The 11869-nt window shown below is 37.1% G+C and overlaps 1 protein-coding gene across 1 annotated transcript in view; it reads left to right on the top strand.

The window, feature by feature from the left end:
• Positions 1 to 580: 580 nt before the first annotated feature.
• The window catches only part of LOC120315316, a 31401-nt gene continuing 20112 nt past the window's right edge, over positions 581 to 11869 (top strand). The window contains exons 1-2 of the mRNA XM_039359482.1: positions 581 to 703; positions 4050 to 4289. Coding sequence (XP_039215416.1) covers positions 626 to 703; positions 4050 to 4289 — 318 coding nt within the window. The 5' untranslated portion in view covers positions 581 to 625. The remainder of the gene's footprint in view (positions 704 to 4049; positions 4290 to 11869) is intronic.

Raw genomic sequence — 11869 nt, 5'->3', positions numbered from 1 at the left:
TAGATAATCTATCCCAAAGGTGCTTTTTCAAGAGACAACTGGACTTTCTTGAATTTCTTTGAAGACGTTTCGCTTCTCATCCAAGAAGCTTGCAATAGACAGTCTACTTTTGCTAATCTGGACTTTTGTATGAACTCCAGTCTTCACGTGATTGTAGCTTACTATTTTTCTTCACATCAGTTCAGACATAGAGACTGTTATATTTAAAGAAGAATATTTGTAGCTCAGGGTTGAAATGAGGGTATCCTTGGTGCTCCCTGAGCTTGGTTCTTTTAGGTTTGCACTGCTTAATGAAATGTCTACAAGAACAACAATCAAACTCAGAGAGCACCAAGGACCTCTCAACTATTATATATTATTCTTTTGCCACTTGCTCTATGACATAGTTAAGAAGCACAAATATATATGTTTGCATGTATTGATTTTACGATTGCTACTCAGAGTCACTTGTTTGAGATGGACAGTTTTAGAAGTTGAATAAATAAATGAAGGAATGCAGTGCGTTTCAGGTGTAAGGGTTGCCTTTAATTTATGCATGTTCTTTAAAATGTTCCTTTTACATTCCCTTTGTCACCAAAGCAAACCAGAAAGTCAGGTGTTGGAAACTGCCTCAAATGCCTGGAAAATGAGGGCGGCAGCCAAACTTCGTAACTTTGCAGGAGTGAGTCATAATTCAAATGGAACAGCTGTTCCTTGCTGGAAGGTAAACAGTCTCTCTCTCTCTCTCTCTTTCTCTCTCTCACTCTCTCCCCCCCTTCTGTATGTGTTTTCAAATGAAAATTGCAAAAGACTAGATCAAATATATGGATTTCCTTGTGCAAAACCCTTTTTATTTAGATTTTAAAAAGACGCAAGGAGTTTAGTAGGCTTCTAATGCGTACATTTTTGCAAATGCAGAGAGATATGCTTGAACAGAAGGTTTAGAAGTACCTCTGGCCCAGGGATCAGGTCGGCAAGGCAGAGTCTTTCAAGCACTTTACTCACATTGGCCAAGCAAAGTGATATTGTAGGTAGGTAGCTAGGTAGGAGAAAGGCAGCTCTGCCACTATTTAAATGAGACAAGCTTGAGATACGATGCATCTCGTATCTCCTTTTCCTACTCAACTGACACTAGCTTTGAGGGAATGTTGTAAATGCAAGAGAGATTGTGGTATAATTCCTCAGACTGGCGTTTTTGCCCCCCAGTCACTATTCGATTATCTTCCAAATTGCTGTGTTTCAGAGAGATAAAGATTTTTTATGGCTTGCTGACTTGAAACAACTAGAAGAGCCAGAAAAGAGGACGCTAACTGGCCATGCATAGTAATTCCATTGGTGAATGCAAAATCTTTGTTTGTGTGACATTTCCAAAATTACTGCAGAAGATGAATCTGAAATATAAAATGTCACATTTGGCATGCAAAACTATCACAATATATTTCAGTATAAAATTCATAGAGGCGTTTAATTTAGAATGTGTTTAATAACTCGGTCTGACTGCATCAGTAATCCTGCCTTGAGGTTTTGGAAACATTGTCTGATTTATTCATTCACATGATGCTAATTGTGTGTCTGTGTGCATGTGTGTGTGTGTATGTATATATCTAAAAATATTAAGGTTAATTCTTCACTGTTAATTAAGAATTTTCTACTTTAACTTAAATAATTGCCATTGAGATTAGTTTGTTAAGTATAGATTGTGTTGACAAAAACAAAAGAGGTTTAACTTCTTCAAGTGATTTTTTTTTTACACTGCTAAATGTAACTTCACATGTTCTCTATCTATATGGAAATATTCTGTTTCTCTAATTATAAATTGAAGCCAGGAGTTTTTAAAAAGAGATTATTGGTCGTTATATTCCTTAGGGCATGCCAGGATTAAAATATTTGTATTCTGTGGGCACTGTCATAATCACACATTCTAAAAGAAATAAATATTTCCATTGTGTGTAGTGTATAGGTCTCATAATATTATCATACGTCTTTATAATATATGACTAATGTGTGATTAACTTATATGGTTAAATATCTTTGATATATTGAATAACTCATTTGAGATCTTGAAGAGGACTGTGCAACCATGAGCACATTGTGCCAAGCCTTGGTTTAAAGTACAAATTCTAAAATATTTTGTTAAAGGCATGCTTTTCTTTCATGTGTTATCAGATTTCATGTTAAACAATTAGGATCAAGTACTTTAATTTGAAATTAATGAATAAATAAAGTATGCACCATGATATACTAAGACAAAAGCTTACTAAAAACCTCACAATATTAGAATCTTAATCTCTCTAACAACACAAACAATATAATGTGTCCATGGAAAAAATCAAGAGGTTAAGCCTTTACTTCATGATTTCAGTACAAGTTAGGTAACGCTGATGGCAGTATCCAGTGAAGTCAGGGGGAAGAAAAGTGATGCATTGGGACAATGAATATACTGTTTGAGTATAATTAGACCTGTAGCTCAGCATAAAGGGGGGGGGGGCAGAGTTGTTCAGGAGGTTAGTGTAACAATCCATTCTCTTTGTGGGAATTAGAATTAGGATAATAGAATTGGAAGGGACCTTGTAGGTCATCTAGTCCAACCCCCTGCCCAAGTGGAGACCCTACACCATTTCGACAGATGGCAGTTCAGTCTCTTCTTGAAAGCTTCCAGTGATGTAACTCCCACAACATCTGAAGGCAAACTCTTCCATTGGTTAATTGTTCTCACTGTCAGAAAGTTTTTCCTTTTTTCTAGGTTGAATCTCTCCTTGATCAGTTTCCATCTATTATTCCTTGTCTGGCCTTCAGGTGCTCTGGAAAATAGGTTGATCCCCTCCTCTCTGTGACAGCCCTTCAAATATTGGAACATTTGTATTTTGTCTCCCATTGTCCTTCTCTTCACTAGACTAGCCATACCTGGTTCCTGTAACTTTCTTCATATGTTTTAGTCTCCAGTCCCTAATCATCTTTGTTGCTCTTCTCTGCACTTTTTCTAGAGTCTCAACATTTTTTTTTTTAATAGTGGGGAGACCAAAATTGGTTGCAGTATTCTAGGTGTGGTCTTACTAAGGCTTTATAGAGTGGTATTAGTACCACACATGATCTTGATTGAATCCCCCTGTTAATGCAACTTAGGATTGCATTGGCTTTTTTGGCTGCTGCTGTACACTGTTGGCTCATATTTAATTGATTGTCCACTAAGACTCCAATATCCCTCTCACAGTTACTGCTATTAAGCCTGCTTCCCCCCAATCTACACGTATACTTTTGAAAACAGGGAAACAGACCACAGGTAGTCCTTGACTTATGACTACAAATGAGTCCAAAAGTTCTGTTGCTAAGTGAGTTTTGCCCCATTTTATGACCTTCCTTGCTACAGTTGTTCAGTGAATCATTGCAGTTGTTAACTTAGTAACACAGTTGCTAAGTGATTCTGGCTTCCCCATTGACTTTGCTTGTCAGAAGGCCACAAACGGTGAGCACACATGACCCTGGGACATTGCAACTGTCATAAATATGAACCCAGTTGCCAAGCATCTGATCACATGACCATGGGGATGCTGCAACAGTAGTTAAGTGTGAAAAAAGATCATAAATCAATTTTTTCAGTACTGTTGTAACTTTGAATGGTTACTTAATGAATGGTTGTAAGTTGAGGACTACCTTTAAAGTATTTTTTTTTAGTGTTGCCAAACAGTAGCAATATCTTTTTTAAAGGGAAGGGGGTGATATGCTTCTAAAGTCGTCCTCGTATGGGATGAGAACAGAAGCATATTTCAATATTTGAAACAACTGAATGGGTCAATGTGTTTCATTCAACTAGAAAAAACAGATGTATTAAAATATATTGCCAAGAGTTACTTCAGAATTTCAGGTTTCTCCACGTATTCCTGATTAGTGGAGTATTGACTTTGAATGGGAGAGAGAGAGAAAGGGGGGGGGGGAAGAAATATTATGTTGACATAGAGTATACTGAAAAGAAAATGGGGATCTTTCAAAATAACCTTTTCTCCCAGCTTAACTCAGACTGTTTAAAAAAGTACTGATTATAAGTGTTGCTCTCTCCCACTATTCTCCCTTAGGTTAACCGCACTAAAAAATCTCAATTTACTGATATCCATCTAAAATGCTTAAGGGGTATCAAAGACAAAGTGCCACAAGGTAGTTACAGTCTCAAGGTTTCCATCTGTAAACAACTTGATGGAAAATTTCTTTCTTGCTTCAAAGTGGATGGACAACAATTGGTCGGAAAGTCACTGCCTGTGAGACATAATGGGAACTTCTATGACGTGGAGATCTCTTTTGGACAAAGCATATACACAGTAAGTGAAGTTTCTTTAATACATTATTTGGCTTTGTGGTTGGAAAAAGTACTATTCTCTACTGAGCTACATTACTTTCCAGAACTGAGTGCCTTCCACAGGTGGGCCAGCTCCTTTTTTTTCCAACTTGGCTGGAAATTCTAAGAACTAACACCACATCTGAATCAGTCTGGCGAAATATTTAGTACTCTTCTTGTGCTCATATTCTATTTAACATTTTAAGGTTAAATCTGGGCTCAGGCAGAATTGTCTATCTTGCCTTACTAATGTAGAAATTATTTCAGTCGCTGAGCACAGTTATATAGCAAATAAGCAAGTAATATATTTATTATAGTATTCCAAAATTAGCAGATATATTAAACCCTAAATTATGCAGCATTGTCAGCCACATTTAGGTTTTGGCTTGCTTCTTAAAAAGTCTATGCAGCTTGTCATCCATGTGATATGATTTGGGTAAAGTAGATTTAGAATAATAAATGAATAAGTAGCTGTAGATAAATACATGAATGTATAGATTTTTTTCTATGTTTTAAACTTCATGGATCCCCACTTGTGAAAAAGAGTGAAGTTTCTGAACAAATTCCCAAATAGGTAAATATTTGGAAAGTTGTTGATGATATCAGTGATGAATTGTTTTATTCAGAGAGGTGGGGGAAACAGTCTTAAGAGTTCTTCATTTATCTCAGGGGTCTTCAAACTTGGTCCTTTTATGACTTGTGGACTTCAACTCCCAGAATCCCTCAGTCAGCATGCTTGGCTGAGGAATTCTGGGAGCTGAAGTCCACAAATCATGAAAGGGCTAAGTTTGAAGACCCCTGATTTATCTGATAAGCACAAACTTTACTACTCCCCAGTACCTACCTACCTGCATGTATATGTATATGTATATGTGTATTTCTTTAAATTATTTTAGATTCATGTGAAAGATTTGGTGTGTGTGTGTGTGTGTGTGTATGTGTGTGTGTGTGTGTGTAGGCCAAAAGTTTATATTAGTTTATTGCATTATTGAGTCATTCCTGTAAAAGGTAGCCAGGAAGAGGATAAAACCAAAACATATACACACATAATATTGCCCCCCAAAAAACAGATGGGCAGGGTAAAGTAAATTTGATTTGACTTAACTTACATGCAATTAATTAATATGAAGCATATATCATTATTCTTCTTCTTGTATTTTTTCCTGTCACATTGAATTTTGTAACTCTGTCCTCTGGAAAAAACAACAGCAACAGTAGGGACATGTTGCAGGCTTTTAGCACCTGCCTATTATCCTGGAAATTTGTGTTGTGTATTTTTGATTTACTGGATAAATCTTGTTCATTGGATTGCCAGAAAGCACTGTGATTGGTCACTATGAATTGATGTGGTTGTGGATTTTGTACGAGATTCTTCTGAAGGTGAATCATGTTTTTCTGCCTATTCTGTCAAATATAATGGATGCATATATCTATTCCTTGCATTAACTTTCACCACATTCTATTTTAATTTTATAATCACCGTCTACTAGTGGAAACTGATTCTTCACTGATGTCACAGAGCTCCCTATGATTCATGCTGTTAGTTGTAGAGTGGATCATATATCTGAGCACTTCGTCAGATTTCAGAAAAGCAAAACATGACTTTTCCAAAACATTCCCATTTTGAAAATACTCAAGATTTATCATGCATCAAGGAAGTGAAAACTCTTCCAAAGACACATGGATTATAATTCAATTTCAATATCATGGTTCCAAGGAGAAAAATATAAAAATGCTTTTAGAAAAATTAAAAATACCTTATTTTTAATATCAAAGATGCATGATTCAGTATTACTCCAATGAGGCATGTTTTAAAAACTTATTATGCCTCATTGGAGTAATACTGAGTCATGTTTTTCAAACTAAATATGTTTTTTTTTTTCAAACTAAATACAACTCCAGAAATGTCAAAGACAACCATAGGGAAGAAAGTAAGATTTGTAGCAAAGTAGAAAAACAGATAGAAATTACAACTTGAAGAAAAAATAAAGGAACTGCAACAAATTCACAAACCAATCCAAACTGTCAGATATTGAGAAGCTAAATAAAGTCAAACAACAAATAGACTTTTTATAAATGGAAAAATTCCAAAAATAGATAGCATATGTCAAACCAAATCACTTCAAGAATTTAAGCAAACCAGGAAAACCTTGGAAGCATTATTTTAGAAAAAAAAAGAAAGAAGGGCTGTTAAAGAAGAATTACAGAATTTTTCAAAGAATTAAAGGTTAAGCTTAAAATTGACAAAGAAGGCTTCAAAAGATATACAGTAGTAAAGACTTAATTTTAAAAAAATTGAAGAACACAATTAGCTGAACCCACAAGTACATGTCCAAAATCATACATATAGATTGAACTGATTGCATTGAAAAGAGAAAGATGAGAGACAACAGCAGATTTCATGAATGCATAAGAATACATTAATAAGAAATAAAAAAGGTGGTGGTAATAATATTCTTAGACACAGAGAACATATCAATGATTTGAAAATGGACTTTCCTATTAGAGATATTTGGCAAAATGAACCTAGGAGAAAAGTCAAAACTTGGATAGTGTGTATCAATGGCAAGAGCAAAAGCAGAGCAAATAGGGATCAGAATTTGCATTGCTAAGTAATGTAGTTGTTAAGTGTTGTATACTATCGAACTCATCTTTGTGACGCGGGCAGCCATATAAATTGGTTTGATTAATAAATAGCATAAGTGAGTCACGTCTGATTTTATTATCTTTTTTTGTTTGGTAAACAAATCACTGCAGTTCTTAAGTGAATCAGGGGTTGTTAAGCTTCCCTTCTTTGACTTTGTTTATCAAAAGCCGATTGGGACGGTTGAAAATAGTGGTCAGATGATCCTGGGACTCTACAATCATCATAAATGTATGCTGGTTGGCAAGTGTCTGAATTTTGATTACATAACGGTGGAAATGCTGTGATAAACGTAACTTGAGGACTGGTTATAAGTTACTTTTTTCAATGCTGTTGTAACTTTGAACAATTGCTAAACAAATGGTTGTAAGTCGAGGACTATCTGTGCATCAATGGGATATTGAAGTCCTTAGAAATCTGAGTTTAACATGCATAAATCTTTATGGGCTGTAGTAACTACACATGAGTAAAATGGCTCTTATTCTCTAGTTCTTATTATTCCTATTATTCATAGGCTGCTGTAGTGCTAAGGCTGGATATTTCTCTCACTTAATGCCATGCAAACTGGTTTGCAAATTGAGGAACAGAGCCCTCTGCCATTATGTTAATAAAAATTGAAAAAGGTTGAAGAAGTGTTGACAATACAATATATTCTTCCTAAATTTAAACACAATAATGTTGCCTTAAAAATGAAACTTTTCCCAATAAAAATACAGAACAGTAATATTATTCAACCTCAGTATCAATACATATGTAATTAATGTGACAAACAGTAATACTACCAAGCAGCCCAAATTCTTATATTTAATATTTTAACAAAACTGCCCTAGCTGAACATAATATCTAGTGTGGCCCTCTCTTTGAAAGACACACTCAGAAATTTGTCCATTCAGAATACATAGACGCTGATTGGAAGAGATTCACACAGATATTCAAACCTAGAGATACTGCTAGACTTTGTGTCAACCTGGCAAAGTAGGACATTTGCTAGCTCTCGCTAAGGTGCTACTTTGCTTTACTTAAGCGAAATTCAGGAAGCATAAAACAGCACCTTTTCAAACATGACATTTAATCCATGCATGTAAATCAAACTTGGGAGTAATGTATTATTCACTATTAAAAAGGCACCATATTTTTATTATATCAAAAATGACACCCAAATGCTGTGAAAAATTTAGTGGCTTCTCTTGAAGTTTCAAGACACTTATCATCCAGTCATTGAGTTGATGCTGGCACCAATTTTAAATTATAGCTATCAAAATAATAAGCACAACATTTTTTGGCCTAGAAAGGAGTTGGAGAGGAGCGTGAAAAATTTTACTGTAAAATATGAATTTATTTTTTAATATAAGGCTTTCCTAAATCCATATCATGCAGTTTCTTGGTAATATTCTGAAAGAGATTGGTATGAGAAATATCTCTTAATATCATTGTCCTTAATAGTCACACCCTCAATTTTTTCCCCTGAAGTCCTTTCTGAAAGCTACATATATCAAAAACTATTTAACATGACCTAAGGTATCAATTCTAAAATATGATGACACTATCATTTCCTAAGCCTCCGTTTTTTCTGAGTCAGCATCTGACTAGGAGCTAAGATATTTTTTTAACAGCAACAAATAAAGTATTAATAATTAGGTTAAAGGAAAAAAACTTTTTCGCTATGGCTGATCACAAAGTCAGCCAGATGTTTAGATTGGATTTGGTATTTTTGTCCCCCTGTCCGTCCCTAAGACTTAGGATAGGCAGATGTTATTGTTTAACAATATTTAACAAGTTATTGCCATAAGATATAAGGTGTTCCAAATAAAGGTACTTTTTGCAGCTGTAATAGTAATAATAAAATAGACTGGTATTGATTTTGACAATGTCAGTAGTGTTCAAGTGGTGCTCCAATTGTTTTGGGATTGGGATCTTTCTCCTCCTCCTCCTCCATCACCACCCCCACCCCCACCACCTCCTCCTCCATTACCCACCTCCTCCTCCTCCTCCTCCTCCTCCTCCTCCTCCTCCTCCTCCTCCTCCTCCTCCTCCTCCTCCTCCTCCTCCTCCTCCTCCTCCTGTGTTTCTGCAGCTTCTGTTTCTCTTGCTTTTTCTCCTGCTTTTTGTAGGTCTTTATATTTTGTGATTTTTCTCCAGTTCTTTCTCTTCTATTCTGCTATCTCCAGGTACTGCCACGTGCACTATCCAGACTTTTTTTTTTGGTCTTTCTTATTATTACTATTATGCCACACTTTAGCATACTTCATAGGTAGGGAAAACCTCAGTGCCTACTAAGCTCAGCATTTGAAATGCTACAAATGTACCTGGATGTAAACAAATACACTTTTCAAAATAAGAAACATTTAAGTCTGCTTCGCCCACCTGACACCCTTCCCTGTGGGGGAAAAAAAGGTTAAGTAGATCAGAATCTTAGACTAGAATCACCTAAAGCAGTGACAGTTTACAAATAAAATGTGATTGCTGCATAAAAACTAAATGGCTGGAATCATCTGTGTTTAAACCAGGAAGCAGCAGCCAACTATAGTGAAGTGATGAATTGCAAAAGAGCTGTTAAGAAAGAATTAGGTTGCATTAGCCTGAAGCTGGTTAGGTAATTCTTAAGATTATCACAAGCATCTCTGATTTCTCATTGGGAAGCAGCAAGTAGAAAATATACCTTGGGAAACAAGAGGTACAACTTTATCACAGCTTGCCTCCAAATATATTGTGCATAACTGGTTATATACCCAATGATGTAATTCATGTGGCAAAATGACATCTGGCTCCTAATGGAATCTGCTTCCTCTTTCCTTCTATTCTATACCATAAAGTTGAAGGATCTTCAAGAATAGAAATGACGGAGGGCTACAGAGACAGCGAAGGGAAGCCCTACTGTGCAATTAGAAATGCACTTATAAAAAAATTAAATATATTCCAGATGTTCTTCAAATATTTTTATTTGGGCTGTTCATCCTGGAGTTCCAACTTCATGAAGGAGAGAAATACAGCTATGTTCTGACCCATTGCTTTTCTTGAAAATAGGCTCTGATTTTGCTCTAGGCTTCCTCTGTGACTTAGGATAATATTTCCCAAAGTTAAGGGGTGCAGTGGATTAGCTGTTAAAATGCTGGGTTTATTGGCCGGAAGATTGGCAGTTCGAGCCGCAGTACTGTGTAATGGGGTAAGCTCCTGTTGTTACTCCAGCTCCTGTCAACCTAACAGTTTGAAAGCATGCAAGTGCAAGAAGATAAATAGGTACTACTTTGATGGGAAGGTAACAGCATAACAGCATTCCATGTGCCTCAGCATATAGTCATGCCAGCCTCATGACATGGAAATGCCTTCAGACAGTGCTGGCTCCTTCGACTAGGAAATGGAGATGAGCACTGCCCCCTAAAGTCAGACATGACTGTTCAGGGGAGACCTTCACCTTTCCCCCCTCCAATGTAAGTAACTTTAGGATGTGTAGACCTCAATTCCCAGAATTCCCTACCTGGAATTCTAGGAGTTGAAGTCTAGATATCTTAAAGTCGCCAAGATTGAGAAACACTGATTTAGGATTACATGGGATTCAGAGACTGATGGCAGGAAGACAATGTAGAAGTAGGAACACAGTGGCTATGTTACTTGTCTAAGAACATTTTTGGAAATAAAAAAAGCTAGTGGGTAATTAATTTTCAGAATGGATATTAGTCTAGGACAGCTGTTCTCAACCTGTGGGTGGGGACCCCATTTGGGGTCGAACGACCATTTCACGGGGGTCGCCAAACAACACAGTCCACCATTTTTTCCCCCTTTTCCTTAGCTGTGCTACTCCCTTTTATTCTATTGGCTTTTGAAAGCCAATAGAATAGACTCTCTTGAATAGAGTCTAATTCTATTGGCTTTCAAAGCCAATAGGAATTGTCCAGGCTGTCTCTGCCCTGCTGAGCCCGCCAAAAGTCCCAGTCTGCAAACGGTGCTGCAAGTTGTCTGCAGCGAAGGCGAGCTGTCTGGAAGTTTCCACCCCTCCCTGCTGAGCAACTACTGAAAATGTAAGTAAAAGAGGGCCAGGGGTGGGAAGCCGGCAGGCGCAGAGAGGGTTGCTGGCGAGCGTGGGGCCTGGCGGGTGCCTTACCTCCCTTGGGCTGGGCCAGCTGGTGGCCCAGCCGGTGGTCGCCCTGTGCCGTCACTGCCCCTTGCCAGCTACGCCTCGGCCGGCGCAGGGGGTGGCACCATGCATGCGGGGCGCTCCTGGGCAGGGAAAGTCCTCGACTTACGGCTGGTTGGGTAGTCCTCGACTTACAACCGGTTGGGTAGTCCTCGACTTACGACTGGTTGGGGTCGTGGCATTAAAAAGGTTGAGAACCACTGGTCTAGGAGTTGTGTACTAGATTGATTTGTACTGAAATTTACAAAGAACACATTTTTTTCAAGCATCTATAGTTAGAAATGATTCTTTATTGAATATGTTATTGTTAAGGGTTCTTTTCCTATTTTTGTTAACAATAATCCAGTCTATTGTTGTCAGCCTTGTGGGGTGGACCAGACAGGAAATACAGCCAGATCAGCTAATTGTACTTTAGTATAAGGTCACATTAACAGAATCTTGCAGATCTGAAGGTACATTTCTTCCTTCTTCCTCTTTACAACCCATGAAACTAGAAAGTTTCTTCAGCAGATTAACTTGCCTTTTTTCTGACCATTTGTTTGGCTGGGCCTTGTCTCCCTGTCTCTCAAGATCATTCTCACATACTATTCCATCTATGATACCTATGTTAATTAAAAAAAAATACATTGGAGTCATTATTTCTTAATGCATTTAAATGGGCATTAATGCTCAGACTTTGTCAGATCTTTAAAACTCTTAATCTGTTTCATATGTTCTATATAGAAAAATATTGTTTTGATTTTGTCCTCTTTCTTCAGCTTTCTCTTCAGTGAATCCCGGCTTGCAA

Source organism: Crotalus tigris, unplaced genomic scaffold (assembly GCF_016545835.1).
Source record: "Crotalus tigris isolate CLP2741 ecotype Arizona unplaced genomic scaffold, ASM1654583v1 scf7180000019077.834891, whole genome shotgun sequence".
NCBI lineage: Eukaryota > Metazoa > Chordata > Lepidosauria > Squamata > Viperidae > Crotalus > Crotalus tigris.
The sequence above is the reverse complement of the archived record's forward strand: the minus strand, read 5'-3'. Positions and strand labels throughout refer to the sequence as shown.